Genomic DNA, 21,467 nt, shown 5'->3' with positions numbered 1-21,467 from the left:
TTTTGAGTTCCTAGAACCATACCTCGTGTTGGACATGACCATGCTCTCTGCAGTTATTCTGGGCAGTATCAGCCTGTCAGCACCTCAAAGCCCCAAGTGTGCTGCACTCTGCCATGCCTTGTCATTAATGATCTGCCCCTGCAAACAGGCAGCAGCAGGCTTGCAGCTATATAACTACCGAACTGACAATGACAAGCTGACATCGCCCAGATTAAGAGGATTTTCTTTCTGTCAGCCTTATTCCTTCTCCTCAGCCTGCCCTGTGCGCCAAGAGGTCAAAGTACTACCCCTCCAGTTCACCTGATAGTGATGCTTCTCCCTCACATACAACTCCCCTCTCAAAAAAACTACTCTTATATCACCTAACATCAGCAGCCCTAAGCATCTGAAAGACAATAAAACCAGCGCTGCTTTCCTCCCCAGCCTGTTGCCCAGCTGCGCTTGAGACGAGGGACATGTTGAATCGAGGGAACTGCCAGAGAAGAGTGGCGAATTTTTGAATCGCTTGATTTCTCCAAAACTCCTTTAACTCTCTACAGGAAGGCTGGTGGGCCTGCTGCTATGGGGATCTGCTGTCCCACAGCACACCAGAGGCTACTGTCAAATCAAGGCTTTAGGAAAAATCAGAGCAACAGGGAAGCCCAAGCAGCACTGGAGAAGTCATCTGCGAGGAAGAACAAGTCCCATGCCATGTAACATGAAAGCAAGTTGTATTTATTCTGCTATCACTCCTAAACCCCCAGGGACTGGCCTTTTAATGCAACTCATATTCTCCAATCTAGTGACCTCGGTTCCCTGGAGACCAGTGCTGTAGGCGCACAGCCAGGGCTTAGAGCTGAGCAGCTCTGGGATTTCTGATGGATCTAGTCGTACCTGGTGCCAACCAGAGAAACACAGGACCCCTCATCATCCATCTGCTTCACTGGGTTCACCTAGACGCGGAGTGGAAGGAAAGCTGCTCTCTCTATTCCAGCAGTGCCCGCCGGCTCAGGCGCAGAGACAGCTCCTCCTGTCCCAGAGAGCTGCATCTGAAAGGACAAACAGTCAAAGGGAGGAGATGCACACAAACAGGGAACATGATTGCTCTGTAGGGCACAAGAGGGATTCAATCTTGGTATGGTTTCAGTGTTTCTGTATATTAGACAAGATCATAGGGGAACTCAATCAGCAACAGAAAATGGAAATGCCCCTTCCTCTGGTCAAACACACAAAAAAAGCACTGGGCCTGATTTTCCACTGGTGACACTTATTTAACATCCATGTAACCCAAACAATTTTCACAGTTATTCCTCATGTACTTAAATAAGAAAAAAAATATAATTTTTCATTTGGCTTATGGAAAAAGATACTGGTTTTGGAGTAAACCAGCGTAAGTAACCTGTTAGCAAGCATTTTAGAGAACGTTTCACTTTGGTGAACGTATTCCCTCAAGTTATTTCTACGATCTAGATGACCAGCAACTGTTGTACTCATCTCTTTAAAAATTATCATCAGTTACTGAGTTCTGCGTTACAGTGTTTCCATCCAAAGAGCCTCCTTGTTGTGCATACGCGCCACTTCGTTAAAGCGATGGAGGCATACTTCAGACAGAGCAGAGTGGAACAGATCACAGATACCCGTTTTGTCTCAATTACCCAGAAAAGTGAATGGTTCAGTTCTTCTGTGTAATATAAAACCTCATGTACCACAGGAACAGAAGCTTAAAGGCCACATAGTACTTTCACTTTGTGTGTGCATCTTCCAGTGATGTCAACTGGATGCGAGCTTCTGATTCTCAGCCAGAACAACTTTTGCCAGGAAGTATTTTCAGACATACCCCATCAGCTCTGGGCTCGCACTTGTGTCCCAACAAAACTGGACGTCTCTCCACACCATCCACGCTTGTACTGTCACTTTTACATGACAGAGGGGAAAAAAAAACGGAAAAAGAAGAAAAAGAAGAGCTTGCATAAATAAAGTTTACTTTGTCAAAATCTGGAAGCTTTTTGAAAGGTAAAAGCATTTTTAAATCTTGGCCTCAGAAAAAACATTCTCTGTTTTCAGGAGTTTGAATGACCACGTTTCTAGCCATAAGGACAGCTAATCACTTGTGGTGAGATTACCACAGTTTAAGAATTTAACAACATGAAGATGGCTTATGCCAACAGGTATCATTTCACCACAGGGTGTGAGAGCAGAGTTCCTGAAGTTCAGCTGGTTCCTGAAGCCGAGGAGTGACAGCGTGTTAAGCTACGGCAACGTGATTGCTTGTAATTCTCTCTTTTATATTCTAAGAGCTAAACTATCCTTGTTCTGAGGCATGGGCCAAAATATTGCAAGAAATGCAGGGCACAGAGCAGAAGAAAGGTTATTTTCAACTTGGTAGGCTTCCCACAAAGTTTTCAGATTCTGCACATAGATTTAACCAATTTTATCATTTCAGTTACATCAGAACATCTTTATATCAAAACAACCAACTTCTTGTTACCAAACCCTTTTCTAAAATTCTAGTTATATGCCACCCCCTTGAAGTAAAATAGCTCAGATTCACACATAAAGATTGAGATGAGATAATGGAAATAAAAGATAGCGAATCGACTGGTTTTGTACATAAAATAAGCGTCTGTAATCACAAAGCAGCAGCCAATGCGCTGACTCTGCCTGGAGTGACATTACAGACTGGCCCCTTGGATCCCAGGACTTGAAATCACCTTTGCTCTCTCTGTCACAGGTCAAGCACAGCTCAGCCAAGCCAGGAGATGCGTGCCAAACAGTTTGTGTTTCCAACAATTAAATATTGAATTCGCCTTTTATAAGTCACTTAGGAGTCGCACTTGCACAATTATTTTCATACACAGCTACTTTATTTCAGCTCCAAAGACAAAAAGCTATTAACAGTTGGCCAGATTCTGCTCTCATTTGCCCAAGTGCAAAACCACGTCATTTCCACTAAGGTCAGTGGAGCCCGAGTTTCGTACCACACGTGGGAGAGCAGAACCCCTTTTCCACCAAGGCAACTCACACGGCCAGGGAATTGCTGTGCCTGCTGGCCCAGAGGTTTCCGTTCTGCCACCTTTGCTCACCATCCTTCCTGCTCCTCTGCAGTCCCACCATATCCCTCGCGGGCCTTTATTTTAAATGCACCTTGTTGCACAGGCTGACCAGAGCAGGTTACTTATTCCCCTTAATTCGTTGGATTTACATGAAGCATGCCAGCTGAGTAACACTGAACAAAAGACAAAATTGTTTCTACAGTGTATTTGCACACAATAAAATGAACCAATCAAGCAAACAAACGATACACAACATGCCCTATTATTAACTGAAACCAGAAGAAACTCTCTTCAGTACTTCCAGTGCTTATAAATGCATGCTTATGTTCAAGTAACCTAGAGCTTCCAGCAATTACTTAGTCCTTAAAGCTTTGAGCCATGTTTTCTCCACAGCGTTTACTCCCTGGGGCTCACAGAAGGTAACAGATAACTGGTCTCCTACCCTGTTTTCAGAGACCTCCGCATTGAGGGCAGATTTTGCCCATTCTCCCTGATGGACCGATCATCTGTTTAACTTCTCCTGGTCTCTCTTCACTTGCTCTACGTGTCACAGCCACTGCCACACTCCCAGGCATGGTGCCATTCCCAGTGCCAGACCCGGGCAGTGAGAGACATGCAGCTAGGTGCCAGGGGACACCAGGAACTGTGGCACCGGGAAGCAAGAACTCTGCTGCCAGTCAGGAGGCAACTACAAGCACAGGAGCATGCACAGCAACAGTCTCAGAAAACAGAAACCTTAATCCCACCATCCCTGCATACCCACGTCAACTGTGTTAGGAGTTACTGTTCCGCTCTTCTACAGATACTGCATTTAGAAGTTCATAACCATTTCTTAGCGCCTTTCTTTCTTTCTGGTAACGTAATAAAGCGATTCCCAGTTATAAAAAATGTGAGGTATGTCCCAAGGTACTGCACTCGGTACCTAACACACAGAGAGCGCTGGCCAAACAAGCTCTCGTTCCTCCCAGCAGGCTGTCTGACCCCAGACGGGACCGACACGCCATCCCGCGCAGCAGCATCCCGCAGGATTGTGTGTCCTTCTGCCACCTTGCACCACCACATCAACAGCCACATAGCCCAAGAGGCAAACTCCCCCAAACAACTCCCCCTGCATAAAAAGAAAAGTAATTTATTACACAAATACGAGGCATGGTGAATCACTCCAGCTTGACTACTGACCCAAAACAAAAAAAAACAGTGCTAGTTTCAAGGGTCCTCTTCTTCCACCCTTCCACTGAATAATTTAATTGAGGGGAAAAACTTGACATGTCACAGCACAGTGTTTCTGATGCTAATTCATGTATCTTTTTTTTCCCCCATTAGAATTCACGGAAGCAGAAGATTGTCACATTTTTCAAGTGGGAGATGCTAAGAACAGGGTTTCAGCTCTCGGGTAAACCTAGAAAACAAGGCAAGGGGCCAGCTCCTCTGTGCGCGAACCCCCAGCAATTCAACTGAAGTGTGCGTGGATGAGGTGAGAACCAAGAAGAGAATTGGATAATCCCATTCCAACTGTGTGCAGCCAGATTTGTAAAGAGAGAAACTGGCCATTATTTTTGGAGTATTACCATCTCAGTAGAGTGGCAGTATGACTCTATGCATTCAACATATTAATTCTTAGACAAAACCAGGGTAAAAGCACATCAAATTTCCAGAACAGCTCTTAAATCCTTGGAAAGGGCAACTGTAAGGCCGCTCGGGCAACCTTGCTTGTACCTTTGTGTATAAGGAATCAGTGGCTGGACACTGTAACATATTACTTCCCTATAATGCAGTCTACCATCAGCTTCAGATCCTCCCATTCTGCCTCAAATAGCCATATGCTGACACGACATATATATGGTTTACATGTATGCTTTATTTAGCACAAAACAAGGCACAGCACTGCATTTAGCATTCAGTTTTAACATTGCATATACACATACAAACATAGATGCAGATAACCTTGAGAAATCAGGTATGCGTGTGAAAGGTTTTTTTAATACTCTCCCAAATATTTCTCACCATTACTGGAATCCATTATGGAGTCCCTCTAGTAGCATCAATAAAAGTCAAAAAGGTCACATGAATGAGGCCCTTGCTCGCCCTTCACACCAGGAAGAACTCGCCCCAATGCCCTATAATAAGGATAAACTTTTAGCTTTAACTCAAAAGTCACAAGGACTACAGCCTACCACAGGAAGGCAGCAGAAGAGATCAAGAGCATCCCCAGAGACCTTGCCAGGTGAAAAAAAGTATAGTGCATAAAGTTACTCAGCAGTTTTGTGGACTTACGGTTCTGTTGGTATCCTCATGCAGTGTAATAAATTGAAGTGCATACATATGAATACAAATACAGTTACAACCCTGCCATAAGTTCCATGTGAACAGCTCTCTGTAAGCAATGTCAGCTCCTCCTATGTGCAAGGCCTTGCCTATACAGGGCTCTCTGCAGAATTAGGACTGTAAACTATGTACATAAATGCTGGTAAAGCCTGTTTACATAATATGTAAATAGATAAAGAAAAGTACATTCACACCAACTACTGAGGAAAGAAAACAAATCATTTTTCTACTGCTAAAAGTACTGAATCACTTACCATCTGGTTTGGGAGAAAAAAAAGACACAGTCCAATTCAGCTACGAAGAAAATCCTGTCTAAAAAAAGTAATCACATGCTAGATCCCCTTAAGTTCAATTTCCAATCATTTTAACATGGAGACATGGAGAGTTTTGTTTTCCTAGAGGGAAAAAAGAACCCAAACAGTAAGAAGGATATGTGTCTTGTTAGGCTCTGATCCTGCAAGCTCTAAATTCTGAGCTACAGGGAATAGTGGAAGCTATTTTTTAGAAAAAGCTGAGTCTCCACATCAGTTTCTGCTGGAATGCATCCTAATTTTCCAAGAAAAATCTGCCATGTTTTTGCTACCATGCTGTGAAATACAAAAGTAAAATCTAGATACTAAATATCTGAACTAATTTCCCTTTGTACCTCAGTAACATTTAGGTTTTTTCCTCAGTCATCTGAAGATATACCTATGCACACTGTAGCATAGTGCAGAAGTGGTATGTTACTGCCAAATATATTATTTTAACTGAAAAAGAGCATGTGGTCATGTAAATACTCTGAGTACTAGAGCACAAACAGTGATGGTCACGTTTATAGCTCTGGGCAAGCATTTGCCATTTTCAGACTTGCAACTTTTCACTTTGTCCTCCAACACAGCATTAAAACTACTTTCTTCATTTTTAAAGAAACTAAAATTTTTGTGTCATCATTTCCATCCACACTTCAAAACCTTGCCTACACACAGCACTCATTTTCCAAATGCCTTTGTATGTTCCCTTTAACAGCTGTTTAGCCTCCAACCGTACATCATGGAACCAAACTGCCCTGTTCCCTCCTTGCCTCATTCCCTGCACGTTCAAATACCAACTCACCTCTGTGTGCTGCTTCGCTGGAACATCCCCCTGACCTCTTTCGCTGACATTTTATCCACATTGGCATCCCTTCCTTCCTTCTCTTTTTTCCTCGACATTTCCCTCTACTAACTAATTGTCAACATTTTCTAATCGATTTTCTTCTATTTTAATACTTTCATCTTGGAAGTAGTCAAATCCTGGTTGATAACCACGACTCAGAGAGAGATCAACACTGCTGCGTGGGTGGCTGTAACTGTCCTGTGGGACCTGGCCTTTTTCTTCTGCTTCCCTCAGTCCACCTGCGTTGTTCAAACGCTTGCATAAAACTTCCTTCCTCCTCCCGGAGGCCTCAAGTTTCATACGGACCCTCTACCTATGGGACAAAGAAGGATTTTACCAGATTTACTGATTAACCTAAACACTACAAACACCTGAAAATAGTGAAAGAAATTTCCCTGTCCTTTTACCCAGTAAAATGATGGGGTTTTACCAGTATTTACTGGGTAAAATTACCCAGTAAATTTTACCGTTTATCTCTTTTTCTGCTGAACACTAAGTCTTTCCACAAAAAAATGTATCTGTTATTTATTCAAAGTAGAAAAATGTTCCTTAGCTATTCCTTAAAAATTATTTATTCTTTCCTTCTTAATTTTAGCACTATCAATTTACCCTGTATAGAACTCCACTGGGATAAATTTGATCCCAAATTGTTAAGAAATGAAAAAAGTTCTCTCTCTTGCTGAAAAGAGATTCTTACTGTGTTACATGTATAACCAAAGGCAATCAAGTTACTATGGCTTCACGCGTTACTGCTTATCGCCTGTGTCATGACCATTCCCAGTATTCACTTGCGATTGTGAAGAAAGGCTTAGCTTAAAGATAGTCTGTGCTAAAGCATTTCTGGCAGTGAGCACTGGCTATGAGTGAGCGCCAAGCAGGTTACAGTGACTCAGCAGCACAGCAGTAACTCCTGAAGCCACAGAAATAGGATTACTTTAGACCTTGCTAGTGAGGTTGCCTAAAAGTCAGCGTGTGATCACTACTTAGTGTAGGACAAGCAGTGGTAGACCCACACCTTGCACCCTCTGGGACCCCAGTTAGTAAACAGTATACTTCCAGCTCTTGGGCTCCAACAGAGCAGGATCACACCCCACCCTAGCACAAAAGTGCTTATATACTGCACCTATCTCAAAGCCGGCAAAAGTAAATACGGCACTGCAGTCGGTGGTAATGCACCGAGAGAGAAACATAAGGCTTTCCCTACCATGGAGCAGCTTTTCTCATCACTGCCCAATGACGAGGACTCTGCAGAGCCTCTGTACACTAAGTGGGCCTTTCCCCTGGGCCACATCAACAAAACCTTCTCTTGACATTTAAAAGCCAGCTGTGAAGGGGAGGGCTGAAGGCCAAGGGAGCTGCTTCCAAACAGAGGTGACCTTGCAAGCTTTCTCCCACCCTCTGCTCTCCCACTGAGCGACCAAACGGGACCCTCGGGATTCTCTGAAAAAGTAACAGAAAGAGGAAAAAAAACCCAAGTGGAGTTCAGCACTGATGTAATAGAGGCTGGAGGGGCCTTATGGATCTAGCAGACAGTGACAGAATTCAAAGGACCTACACAGAAGTGGTTTCAAAAATGGTGGAGAGGGCCACACCCTAAGCCCAAGAAATTACAACAGCAGGAGGGACTCTGGGTGCTCCACTCCACGGCTGGCCAGGGCCTTCCAGGCAGGAGGCAGACCCCTCATGCTAATAAAGCATCAGGACGACACCCAAGTGTGCCTTCCATTCTGCACCAACTATCCCGGGAAACAGATGTCAACTTTCCCAACAGGTAGCATCAAGCTTGTAAGTTAACAGTAACTTCTATCAATAAAATGATAAATGACTTCTATGCATTTCGCTGCTTCTGAATGCACTTAAGTAAAACATCAGATTATTTTAATACAACCAGAGATAAAGATACTCAGGGAAGAAATAACAAGTAAACATACCACATCTTTAACTGTGCCTTTTCTGCTGTCAGTTAAAAGACTAAATGTGATGGACCCAATTACAGTGTTCTGTACATTGTAAGATTAACCAGTTTAATCAATGATTCCCATTTATTTCTAATTACCTTCTTCATAACATAGTATCCATATGCATTCATGTTGGTATTTTATTTTGAAAGTTATGCCAATAATAAGAGTGACAATACAGCTTTTTGTGGACTCAGAATTACACTTGCAAATTGAGCTGTGAGATTCTTTCATCTCAGTAATTATAAAAAAAAAAAAAAAATAAATCTTTTTTTACCTTCCTGCCTGTATCTGAGCACTCAGGGTTCTGGACATTTCAACAATATTCTTGAATGTATTTCTAAATTTTAGACATAAAGGTCATATTTTTCCCAGATTATATAATGACATTACCTTTAGAAAACGTTAAAAACTTAGAAAAGTCAAGCAGTAACTCCCTCCACAGTCATTAGGGGATTTCTCCCTCTCACTCTCTTTCTTTTTTGTCACCATTGCATACAACTGGCGAAAGCATCAGGCAGCTCCCAGCTGCAGTGGCTAAGGGTGACACCACAAAAGTGGCCCTGGCCAGAGATGCCTTCCTGCAAGCTACACACCAAGAAGGGAGGGCAGTTTCTAACCACACTGGTAAACGCTGTCTTCCTCACAGCCAGGATCAGCCCTAGACAGTCAAAGAGTTCAGAAGGAATAAGGCCATGACTAACCCACAGCACCCACCACCACAGTCTAAGCTGGGCAGCGTCAGAGACATCAGCAGGGATCTGATTTGCACCAGTGGAAAGCATGAAATCAGCGGAGCTAAACTCAGAAGATGAGAATGCGTCTCGTTATCTCTGCAAATTCATGCACAGGGAGTTGCATGCTGCACAGCCTTCCCTGTTCTGAGTCACTCCAACTCCCGCTCTAGGCTGTTCAGTAGCAACCTGTCAATAAAATTCATTAATGATGGGCTTTATATAGAAATAGTGCATTTAACTGAGAGGCTACAACAAATGAAGAGTGCAGCGAGGGGTGAATTACGTGGTTAATGGAATACAGGATATGTGTCAGTGAACAAGTGGTAAAGGTGGGTGGCAGTCTTAATGTTACATAGATCTCCTTGAAGTTTGGTATCTATATGAACCTAACTCCCCTTTTGATTTCAGTACAGTTCTAGCTAGCACTCCTCTGTATTTCTACCGATATATAAATTCCCTGATGAATAACTGATAACCAACTTTCTTTTACGTAAGGCATTATGGAGAGCCAGCAAATGTTACGGACATGTTGTTTGTCTTCTCTGTTTTTAGTCTTGTTCTCATCTGAATCATGTTTGGCTAGCGTTCATATCCATCTCCTTGATTAGTGGTAGCTATAAAATAAAAATTAATATATACTCTTACAGAACCAGTGGCAGGAACAGTGCAAAAATGCTGTTCTTTGACACAGATTCTTATTTTTTGTCCTATGTAAACACACATCTGCAGCCATTGGCAACATTATAACGGAGCATGGTTTCTGTACTGCCCGTCCAAGTTCTACACCTTGTAAAATATTCTATCATCGTGACACAACATTTAGTTACAGCTAACAACTGACCTTCTAAGCGGGCGGCTGTCATTTTCTTCCATTCAAGACTGTTGTTTTACCTGATAGTTACAGGTGATTCTAACTTCTCAAACCAAATTAAGAGGATCTGCGAAGCAACCCCTAGAAGAAAGTGAAAATGAGCAAGGGATATTTCACAAACTTGGCGGGGGGAACATAACAGCAACAAAAAAGAGAGTAGCTGAAAAACCGCCAATCCCACAGGAGAGTTCAGGTAGAAAGGAGAGGAACCTAGAAATAGGGGGGTTGGATAGGAGGAAATAGCTGTAACTCTTCTCAACACATTCTCCTTCTGCATGTGGGGAAAAAAACAAACACAGCAGGAGACCAAAACCGTAACCTGAACCTGACCTCACTCACACTGGTTGTATCATAAAACCACTGGGCTGAACTTTGGTCATTGCATCACCAGCACAAAGCAATCTCAAAGCCCAGCCAAGCAATTACACCGCGATTTACTTTTTTCTTTTCTTCACGTCCACTTCAGATGGTACAGGCCAGTTAAGAATATGGCCTTTCAGAAGAAAAAACACATCAATTTAATTGTCAGTTGGCTGGACAGCTTGCTTTTCTTTTGAGGTTGTTTGTTGTTTGTTTTGGGGTTTTTTTTTAATATTACTGCACTGAAAAATGTGGGTGTGATACAGCATTTAACTAGAACGTTAAGTGCGAAGGACATATTTTTGTCTGTATCTGCCAGAAATGGGAATCAATATACAGCAGTTAAAAACATTGAGGATCATTTGGTGATCAATTATGCAAAATATAAACTTATCACCGACGTAACGTGGCACCAGGAATGTTCACATAAAGATGTTCTTAAAATCTTAATAAACATCCTTGTACACAGGACGTGTAATTCATGGTTTACAGAGCGATAAGCACTAAAGGGTCAAGTAACTCACCTAATATCACCCAGCAAGTCAAGATCAGGCTGAGACCAGAACTCAGGATCCTGGTTTTCCATGCTGATCTTTCTTACGACTGTACATTACTCCAAGTGCACAATGTCCTACCAAGCATTTCTGTTTCCACAAAACGGCTTATTTTTGTGCTGCATAGAAAAAGAACCAGTGTGTTCAAAAGTAAGCATTCTCGCAATCCCTTGCAAGCATAAAATGTAATTGCTGAGGCAGGACACAAATGGATAGCTTAAGCCAATAGAAGGATAATTTACCATTATCACTGATAACAATAATAGCCAGCCCATACCTCCATAATTAAATTGACTGTCCCTGCAGAAGGGGACTGAATAGAAGAGCACACTGAATGTGGAGCCCTCGAAATCCCTTGGCTTCTTACAAGATGCCAGTTGCCAATCAATACAGCAGTGGTGTGACTGTCAGTGCCCTCAGACGTTCACTCCAACACAGAAAGGCTCACGGGCCATTAAAGGCCCTATGCATCTGCCCCCTCATCCTAAGCATCCTGCCAGGCATAGAAATGCTCATCTGACCTTCACCCCATGCTCCCAACTCTGGCACTGGCGAGAGAAAGGACTTTAAACATTGGTGTGAACAGGAAATGAAGTGTTCAATGCTTTGCAGCTTCAGGTGGAACTCGAAAGCAGCAACTCGAAGGAACACCCTTCTCTGTGAAGAGGAAGCAATAATGCCGTGACCTAATTTGCACTCTGTGCACCAAATTTATTTATAGAAGGAGGGAAATAGGTTTGGGAAGAGAGACTCAACTCACCAATCTTCGTTTACAGCATCAGTATTTCATCCTCTGCTGGGCCATCACATGCCCACAACATCTACATTTCTCATTCATGTACAGTATTCCTGATTCATGTACCATATGTAAGAATGCTATAAGGCCACATGTATCTTACTTAACGTGTATCTTAAGACTCGAGTTTGCTTTTAATCAAGAAAACACATTGGTTTACCTTAGTTTTAAGTCAAATTTTTAACTCAGTGGGCTGCAGCCACAGGAGTCCTATCTGATTATAATTCAGCTGTTTTTCAGAATGCTAACCAGCTGGGCCTAGACCGACCATGCTGAACACCCACTTAAATAACTGAACTCAAGGTGGTAGGAGCCCATATAGTTTTGTGATCAGAGATTAACTTTGTTTAGCAAATCCCAGCACTAATTAGGTTAATTTCTGACTTCAAAGCCACAGTATTTTCTAGGCATGATCTGCTATGCGCAGTCATGTGTATTCAAAAGAAGGAAACAGGATCGTTGCCACGGATATATAAATGAAATAAAAGATTGCATGTAACGCCCTGGCAGAGTAAATGCTATGCCCTTTTCGTCCATCAGCCTGGAACAACCACAGACAGGCTTCCCTGGGCTGGAGCCCAACCAAGAGATTATCCATCCTTTCTGTCACACGTGGATTCTCCAAGGATCAGCCTCTGGAACTCCGTGTGCTCATTTGATGTTCATCTGTGGATAAAGATAACGAATTCAGATACAATCACACCAACATAAGGAGACCTGTCAAGGACAGTGCATGCCATACAGCAAGACCTCCATCCAACACCCCAATGGGAGAGGCGGTCTCAGAAAATAAGGTGAAATCTGATAAATTTGACAGAGGAGTTCAGCTGTAACAAGTATTAGTGATCAAAAATAAACATTTATGTAATCCATTACATGTCCATGAGGCTGTACTTGCGCTACCATCCTCAGTTTTACATGGCTAACCCACAAACCAAGTAAAAAGTCCCTCCTGCGCCTTCTCCTCACCCCCCACAGAAAACAGGGGAACCTTGTTTATGACCATGGCTTCCCCGTCCCGACAGGCAGGGCACTGCCCAGACCCCCCGGCCGGCCCAGACCCCTACCCGCAAGGACAGGGACCGGGGCGGGGCCCCGCCGCCGCCGCCGCCATCCCTCAGCGCCCACCGCGGGAGGCCGGGGCTGCAGCGGAGCCTTCCTAGGGCAGCGACCCTCACCCCCTCCCGCCTCGCCTCACCCCCCGCGGCGCTAAGATGGCGGCCGCCGGCGGTCCCACCGCCCCCCCACCTCCGCCAGCCCTGCTGGGAGCCGTAGTCCTCCTCCTCCTCTCTCTCCTCCTCCCCCGGCCGCCGCCGCCGGCCCCCGCGGGGCCCTGTGGAGCGGCGGTAGCGGCGGATAGGCGGTCAGGACTACGATCCCCGTGATGCCCGGCGGGCGGCGGCGCCTGCGCGGCGGGGGCAGGGGGAGGAGGCGGAAGCGGCTGTGCCGGCACCGCCTGCCGCGGCCGGGCGCGGCGGGGCCGGGCCGGGCGCCGCCATGCCCCGGGACAACATGGCCTCCCTGATCCAGCGGGTGGCGCGGCAGGCGCGGATCACCTTCCGCAGCCCGGCGGGGCCGGCCTTCGGGGAGAACCTGCACCGGCTGCAGCAGCTGCTGGATGAGGTGCGCGCCGAGGACTTGCACTTGGCGCCGCGGGGGCCGTCGGCAGCGGCGGCGGCGGCGGGCGGGGGTCTGCCGTGGTCCGGCGTGGTGCCTCCCGTCAGCTACATGCACATCTGCGAAACGGAGAGCTTCAGCATGGGGGTGTTCCTGCTGCGGAGCGGCGCCTGCATCCCGCTGCACGACCACCCGGGCATGAACGGCATGCTGAAGGTGCTCTACGGCACGCTGCGCATCGCCTGCATGGACACGCTGCCCCCCGCCGCCACCGCCGCCGCCCCGCCGCCCGCCGCCGCCGGCGGGCCCTGCCACCGCGCCCTGTTCCGCTCCCGCCAGCACTACACGCCGGCCTCCCCGCCTTGCCTCCTCTCGCCGCACACCGACAACCTCCACCAGATCGACGCCGTGGACGGGCCCGCCGCTTTCCTCGACATCCTGGCGCCGCCCTACGACCCCCAGCACGGCCGGGACTGTCACTACTACCGCCTGCTGGAGGGGCCGGCGGCCGGCGCCGAGCCCGCCGGGCTGCCGCGGGAGGTCTGGCTGATGGAGACCCCGCAGGCCGCCGACTTCTGGTGCGGGGGAGAGCCCTACCCCGGGCCCCGCGTCTGCCTCTGAGCCGGCGGCGGCACGGGCCCGGTGGCGGCCGTTGGGACCGTTGGGACGGTTGGGACCGTTGGGCCGCCTGCCCGGGCGGCCTTCACCCCGGGCCCGCCTCACGGACCGGCCTGCCGGGGCCGCTGCGAGTCACGGACTACTTCTTCTCCTTCATCCCGCAGGCCTGCCCGGCTTTGTGAGTGGGGGGCAATAAAGCGGCGCCAGAGCGTGTTTTATTTCCTTTGGGCTGATGTGGAGGAGCGGCACGGATGAACTCCTGCTCAACGGAATGCCTGGGGAGGCGGGGGGGGGGAAGGAATCATCCAGCATCCTGTGTAAATAGTTCAGGGGCCGCGCGTCGGCGAGGGGGGACCGGGCCCCGGCAGGGAAAGCAAACGCAATAAGAATCGTGGCGGGGCACCCCGAGTTCCCCCGGCGGAGTGCGGCCACCAAGCCCGGTCTGGTGGCAAGCTCTGGGGACTCCGTCTCCAGAGCGGGTCTCCACAAGAGCTGTACCCTGCCAGCAAAAAACAGACCCAGAACAACTCCTGAGCCAGGACAGTGCTCCTCCGGGGATCCCCAGGGCTGGAGTTAAGGGAATTCCCACTCCAAAGGGACGCTGTCAGGTTCAGAATTACTTTTTAACAGTTATTTGAAGCGTTGCATATAAGATCTCACTATTGCAACTGCGAATGACAGAGTACGTCTATGCATATTTCCTTCAGCTAGGAGAAGGAGACTAGTCAGCTGCTAATTAACCTCGCTTGGAACCTCTCACGCAGCAGTGGTGGAGGGTAGCGGAAACTGTGGGCATCTTAAGAGAAAAAAAACAACTATCCAGTGTTGTGTCGTGGAAGCTATTGTAGAAACATGACGTATTTGCAAACCCTATATCTCCAGCGACGCACATACCCTAGGTACAGATAAGACTTGACCTGATGTCTTCTCTTTAAAGTGCGGCCTGTGTTTTTATATGGACAAGTGAACGCTTTGGGCTTTTGAAGCCCTGCGGTTTCCCTCTTTATACTATTTATAAAGACTGCTTTTTCATAAGGCTTTTAAATAAATGTAGCGTAGAAGACACACCGTGAATTTCGCCTTGCTATGATGGAAGCGGTCTGGAGATGTGGTTTGTCCACGGCAGGGGATGTGATGGGATCTTTCTAACAAGGGAGAAGCCTTTCCTATAGGTGAAGTACTCCCGTCTGTTCTGCAGGGACTGGTCTCATGCCCAATCATCCTAACGCACACTTCGTACCACAACCCCAGGCCAGGGCACCCTGGCCCTCTTGGTCACCATGTGGGAATTTGAATAAGAAAACACGACTTACCATCTTCCTAAGTGATGTACCAACCTGCTCCAGAAACGGTTCCACAACTAGCTTTAATTTTTCTTTGTGTATTTATAAAAGGAGACTTGTTTTTCCTGTACAGTAGCTTGTATGTCTGAATTTTTAAATGATTCTGATATGGCATTGCTCTTTTTTTTTTTTTCTTTTTTTTTTTTTTCTGCGAAAGAACGAATGTGAAATACAGTCAGCATTATGCATGCACAGATTAGTTCTTTTGCAGGAAAAATTGGTGGAAATTATTTCAGGAGATTTTCCATTTATTCTTGCAGCACTTTAAAGCGTCTCATATTTCTGCAGCTGGCTTACCTGTTTTTCTTGGAATTCCCCTGCAGCTTAGCATTAGTTAATGTGCAACAATTCTCTATGGAACGTAGTCATTAACTATAACGCAATGCCTCCCTGTGTTACAGCCTGTTTCTGACTCTCTCCGATGCTAATGAAGACCATCATCCTTTTTCAGATGTCCACAAAGAAGAGAGCGTGGTGCATGCAAACAGCTGTACTGGAAAAACAAACTGTGACAGAGAGCATTTTTTATCTCGTCTGTTCTGTCCTCCCCTTAGGTCTTTCTGCTTGGTTTTTATTTTTTTTTTCTCCATGTGTAAAACCTAGTCGAGGTGTTCAATGGGATAGGACTTTAACGCATCTTTCCGTAGAGGACAGCACAGTCCCTTACACTGCGGAGCGCTGTTAAAAACTGTGGCAAAACCTTTTTCTTTTTTAATAAAGGAGTTAGCATCAAAGTATTAAAGCTAGGGAAAATAGCAAAGAAAACCTGAGATGCATTAAAGAAAAGCCTCTTTGTGTAACTTCTTGCTTACTCAGTAACTGAAACTTACTTCATGTGTTCTGGATATCTGTAAGCAGAAGGTTTAAGTCTGTAATGCCGTTCCTTCTCTCTGCAGTCTGGTTATTGTGGTTTCACAACAGCAAAATTACTGTTATTGCTGAATTATAGAATAAATACAAGATATCTCACCACTGACCAGTCCATATTTTCCTTCACAAGTACGACAGTCTCGAACCAAGTATGGTACAGAGCGGAAGTTTTTTTGCCTAACAGTCCGAATGGTGCGACTGGCTTTTCTTTGACAGGCGATGCTTAACACTGGGTTCTCGGCCCCAGTCTTCCACCGGCGCCCTGCAGACAAATCCAGGTACATGCGGTATGACCACTTTTGAAGCTGGCTGTTACTGTAAGGCAAAGGCAGGGGTTTGGGACTGCTCATACTGTTACACACAATGTCAGGTTCTCTCGTAGCTGCCTGCTAGTCATCGGCAGTTTCCTTAATTTGTCTCATTTACAATTTCTGTGTCGTTTATGTCGTTTTGCTTTTGGCTGGGGTTTTAATCTTGTAGCATGGCTGCAGACAGTAGTTTGGAGAGTGTGAGCGGAGCCTCAGATTGTGCACCTGGGTAGCTGAGATCCCAGTTTTGTTCACGACGCTCCGGCTGCGACCGAGCTTTCGTTATCCCAGGCCGTGGGATAGCTGAGATCCAGGCTGAGCGCACTGGATCCCTGTCCACCTCTCCATACCACAGCCCACCAAGGAGGCCATGGCTCCCGTGAGGTTGCACTCCCGTGTGACATCCCTCCAGCAGCAGGCCATGATCTCTTTTGGGGGCCAAGAATACATGGGATCGGGTGGCGAAGCTGCCACCTGCCAAGTGATGTGGCAGGGGAGGCGAAGGCTTACTTGTGCTGCTAAGGTGGATGGCGAGGTGGTGAGCGTAGTGGCTCTGGAGCCGGCATCATTCTGCAGCTTCTCCATCCTGCACGGACGGGTCTGTGCCTGGCTTTGGAAGCCTGTTTCACCCCTGATTCAAAACCCGGCACGTCGCTTCAGCTACAGCTCACCGCCTTTCACAAGGAAAGAGGGTCTGCTCCAAAAGCCAGGGCCAGTTCCAGGAGACAGGCAGCAGGGTGTTTCGGACAGCAAAGGCAGGTGCCACCGGGGCTTTGCGCCGCGGGACCCAGCAGCGGGAAAGGCAGAGGTCGAGAGCGGCTGGGGACGGGCTTTGCCCTGCTCCCCGCCATACTGGGCTGCGGCATTACCGGGGCGGTCGGTGCTGTGCGGTGCGGGCCGTACCGGGCAGCGCTGCGGCAGCCGGGTGAGCCCGCGGGGATGCGACGGCCCCGCACCGACGGCGGGACCCGAGGCGGGGCCAAGCCGGAATAACACCTTCAAAAACAACAGTCAAAACAGGTTAAAAAAAAAAAGGAAAAAAGCGCGATGTTGCGGCCAGATGGGTTCAGCAGCAAAAGGCCGGTTGTGCCGCGGGGGTGAGCGCCACCGCCCCCGGGCCCCCGCGGAGCACCCCGAGAGCGGCGGCGGTGCCGCCCGCGCCGCCGGGAGCCGCTTTCCCCCAGCGGCCGCCGTCGGGGCGGCGGTACCCGCTTTTCCGGAGCCCACTCGGGGAAGGTTGCCTGCGGGGCGGATCGTAACCGCGGAACAAAACAGAAAGTGACTCAAAAAAACCCACCCCGCTCCCCGGTTAATATTAGCGCCGTCTCCTGCCTCCGAGGGAAATCCCCGCGCCCGAGAGCGAGTGTTTGTACGCCGGGACCGGGGACGCCGGTTTTCCGCGGCGAGGCGGGGCGGTGCGGTGAGCCGAGCCCAGCGACTCCCGGACCGGGCTCCCCCCGAGCCTCCTGTCGCCGGGGACCGGAGCGGCCCGGGGACGGGCGGGAGGCACCCCCTCCCCCGGGCCGGGCCAGAGAACCTAAGGAAATAAAGGTGTCAATTTAGCATAATTAAGAGATTTATTTGTCCTCTTTTATAAACGTTGTAAGCACCGACCCTACTGTCGAAAAGTTTATTTACAGAGTGGCCAGAAAGAAACCCTCGCTCCTTCCAGCTCCCGTTAGTGGTTGTGCATTATTCGTGTTATCTGCTGCGCGCCGGGTCCCGGCGGACAACGGGCGTCGGTTCCAGCCAGAGTATTTACATCCCGTCCCAAGTCCTACTACAAACGTAACACTTTTAAGTCACCAAAAAGAAAAAAACAAAACAAAACAAAAACAAAACAAAACCCCAAACCAGTGCGTACAAAAATATAGTCTCTAAAAAAAAAAATCCCAATATTAATAGGCAGAAATGTACAGCCATACTAAAACCAGGGAGGGAAAACTTTCCGGTCTCGGTGTCGCCGCTGTCGTCGGAGCGGATCGGTAAGGCACCCCCCCACATGCAGACAGGGGACCGGGCTCTACACCACACAAGGCACCAAGGACACCTCACCACGACGGCACTGCATGCATCCATCCATCCATCCATCCTTCCTCCCGCCGCAGCCCCTATGTACACCCGCCGGCCCGGCCCGGCCCGGCCCCCCCCGCTCCGGCCCGGGGGAGCCCCGCGGCGCCGCCGGGTGCTCACCGCGCCCCGCTCCGCGCCCCGCCGCGTTCGGCGGCGGCTCAGCGCTGGCTCCTGCGCGCCCCGCGCCCTCAGGGCGTCCGCGTCCGCGCCGCGCAGGGGGCCAGGGCGGCCGCGCCGCTCCCGCCGCCGGGCTGCGGGCACCCGCCGGTGGCGGCGGCCGCGGCGGCGGCGGCTCCTTTCCTCTCCTTCTGGCGCAGGTGGATCTTGGTGTGCCGCTTCCTCTCGTCGGAGCGGGCGAACTTCCTGCCGCAGAAGTCGCAGGCGAAGGGCTTCTCCCCGGTGTGCGTGCGGATGTGGGTGGTGAGGTGGTCGCTGCGGCTGAAGTTCCGCATGCAGATGCGGCACTGGAAGGGCTTGTGGCCCGTGTGGATGCGGATGTGCCGGGTGAGCTCGTCGGAGCGGGAGAAGCGGCGGTCGCAGCCCTCGGCGGGGCAGGGGTAGGGCCGCTCGTGGACCGGCGTCTTGCTGGGCCGGTTGGGGTACTTGCGGGGCCGCAGGATGGGCCGCAGCGGCAGGTGGTGCGGGCTGTAGGCGCCGGCGGGCAGCCGGGCGCCCGCGCCCTCGCCCCCGCCGCCGCCGCCGCCGGGAGCGGTGCCGGGGGCGGCGCCCGCCGTGGGCGCCCCCATGGTGAAGTTGCGGATGGTGGAGAGCGGCGTGAGGGGCGGCGGGACACGGAGCGAGTCGAGGGGGCAGGGGAAGGGCTTGCGGTCGGGGCCGGCGTGCAGCTCCCGCTGGCACTGGGGCGGCGGGAAGAAGCCGCCGTACTCGGGGATCATGGTGAAGAGCCCGCCGTCGGCCGCCGCCGCCTTCGGGGAGGGGTAGGAGGGCGGCGGGGGGAACGGCAGCGCCCCGCCGCCGGCGGCGGGCAGGAAGGCCGAGGAGGGGTCCTGCGGGTACAGGTCGCCGCAGCCCGAGTAGGGCGGCGGGGGCGGCGAGTAGAGGTGCTCCAGGTCGGCCGGCTGGCCCTGCGCCATGGTGCAGCCGAGAGCCCCGGCCAGCGGGTTGGGGGAGGCGGCGGAGGCGGCGGCGGTGGCCGAGGAGGAGGCGGAGGAGGCGGCGGAGGCGGCGGAGGAGGCGGCGGAGGAGGGCGTGCTGACCCCCTGCAGGATCCCCGCACTGACGATGTTGATGATGCCCTCGGGGTAGCAGCCGGCGCCGGGGTACTGCGGGTCGATGGAGAATTTGCCCATGTAGGTGAAGGTCTGATTGCGGGAGGCCGGGGCGTTGGGGGCGAAGCCGCCGCCGTAGGGCAGGTCCAGGGCCCGCTTGTCGCCCATGTCCACGTTGATCATGCCGTCTGGGGGGGCAAGCAGCCGGTCAGCCCTCCGCGCCGCCACCCGCCGGGCGGCCCGGCACCGGTCCCGGTCCCCGTCCCGGTGGCCGCCCGCCCCGGCGCGACGCGGGGCTGCGGCGCGCACATGTTGCGCTCCGGCTGCGGGGGCTCCGCACCGGCCCCAACTTTTCCCCCGAGCCGGGCGCGGGGGCAGAGCTGCCGCGGGGGGCGCCGGGGACCCCGGCCGGGCGGCGGGCGACCCGCTGGGGGGCTGCGGCTCCCCGTCCCAGTCCGCCCCCCGCCCGCCGCCCTCCGTCCCGCCGCCCTCCGCGGGCGTCCCGTCCCGCACCTGCGCGGGCTCCGCTTACCTCCTGCCACACCGCTCATCTGGTCAAACGGCCCCGCCAGGTCGGCATTGGGGAAGATCGCGACCGAAGTTGGCAGCGCGGCGGCGGAGATGTCATCGGCGGGGTAAATGCCCTCGGGGAGCTGGTGCACGAACCCGCCGAGGGTCACCGGGATCTTGTCCACCGCCTTGGCGGTCATCATGAGGGCAGCGGGGCGGCCGGGGGAGCGGCGCGCCCGGGGCGGGGAGGGGAGGGGAGAGGAGAGGAGAGAGAGGAGGGGGCGCTTCCCCCTGCCTCCCACTACCGGCGCGGGGGGACGGCGGGGAACCGGGGAGGCATGTGCGGGCGGGAGGCCGCCCCGTCGCGGCGGTGGGGTGCCCGCGGTGCCCCGGGAGAGCCGCGCTCCCGCCGCCGCTCGCGCTGGAGGACAAGTCTGGCGGTAAGTATTTATGGGGGCCCCCTGAATGCCCGGGACGTCACTGCCCATATAAGGACTGAGGAACGGGGCCCGGCGGTCACGTGGGCGCCCGCGTGCGGGACCCGCCGCCCCGAATTACCACCCCCCCCCCCGCCGAACCCACCCCCCCCATCATCATCATCCCCCGCGGGGGCGGCCCCGACCCGCCCCGGCCCCGCTCGGCCCCCGCCGCGCCGGCAGCGCCCCGCCGCCGCCCAGGGGGGTATTCCGGTGGCGGGGCCCTTGTCCTAAAAAGGCGAGGATCCGGCCCCGCCCCGCCTGCCCTTTTTAGGGCTCGTTCCGGAAAATTTTCAAAAGCTTCGGAAAAGCGGAGAGGAGGTCCCGGGGCCGCCCCGCCGGACCCCGCTTCACTTTCTCAGCAGCCCGTAACCGCAAAGCGGCGGCGGGTCAGAAAACAGCCGCATTGACGGAATCCGGCTTCGCCTTTCTTCAAAAAAAAAATATATATATTAAAAATATATTTTTTTTTTCTGAATTACGGGTGGAAAGAGGCGCCCGAGCAAAGCAAGCGCGTCGATGCTTTTTTTGGAAAGTGTCTGATCTATATATACCGTCGCGAAAACGGAACTGCCCGTCCCGCCGTCGGTGGGTTGTTATTGTACCGACGGGCACAACCGGGGACTGGACGGGACGGGGGGGCGGCGGGGGGG

General features: G+C 51.1%; 2 protein-coding genes across 2 annotated transcripts; one reads left to right on the top strand and one right to left on the bottom strand.

The window, feature by feature from the left end:
* Positions 1-13,132: 13,132 nt before the first annotated feature.
* Positions 13,133-16,324, top strand: ADO (2-aminoethanethiol dioxygenase). Its single transcript, XM_074593140.1, has one exon. The coding sequence runs from the start codon at positions 13,268-13,270 to the stop codon at positions 14,006-14,008; it is 741 nt and encodes a 246-aa protein (XP_074449241.1). The 5' UTR covers positions 13,133-13,267; the 3' UTR covers positions 14,009-16,324.
* A 1,128-nt stretch (positions 16,325-17,452) lies between these two features.
* EGR2 (early growth response 2) lies at positions 17,453-20,777 on the bottom strand. The gene is made up of 2 exons (XM_074593138.1): positions 20,361-20,777; positions 17,453-20,016 (listed from the first exon to the last, which is right to left on the bottom strand). The coding sequence occupies exons 1-2, from the start codon at positions 20,539-20,541 to the stop codon at positions 18,788-18,790; spliced, it is 1,410 nt and encodes a 469-aa protein (XP_074449239.1). The 5' UTR covers positions 20,542-20,777; the 3' UTR covers positions 17,453-18,787.
* Positions 20,778-21,467: the final 690 nt, after the last annotated feature.

The sequence above is a fragment of the Larus michahellis genome, chromosome 6 (genome assembly GCF_964199755.1).
Source record: "Larus michahellis chromosome 6, bLarMic1.1, whole genome shotgun sequence".
NCBI classification, from domain to species: Eukaryota; Metazoa; Chordata; class Aves; order Charadriiformes; family Laridae; genus Larus; species Larus michahellis.
Note: the sequence above shows the minus strand (reverse complement) of the source record. Positions and strands in the feature narration are given on the sequence as shown.

Coding starts and splice junctions, on each gene's coding strand:
- ADO (XM_074593140.1), top strand. CDS start 13,268: ATGCCCCGGGACAACATGGCCTCCCTGATCCAGCGGGTGGCGCGGCAG.
- EGR2 (XM_074593138.1), bottom strand. CDS start 20,541: ATGATGACCGCCAAGGCGGTGGACAAGATCCCGGTGACCCTCGGCGGG. Junction 20,017..20,360: donor GATGAGCGGTGTGGCAGGAG/GTAAGCGGAGCC, acceptor TTGCCCCCCCAG/ACGGCATGATCAACGTGGAC.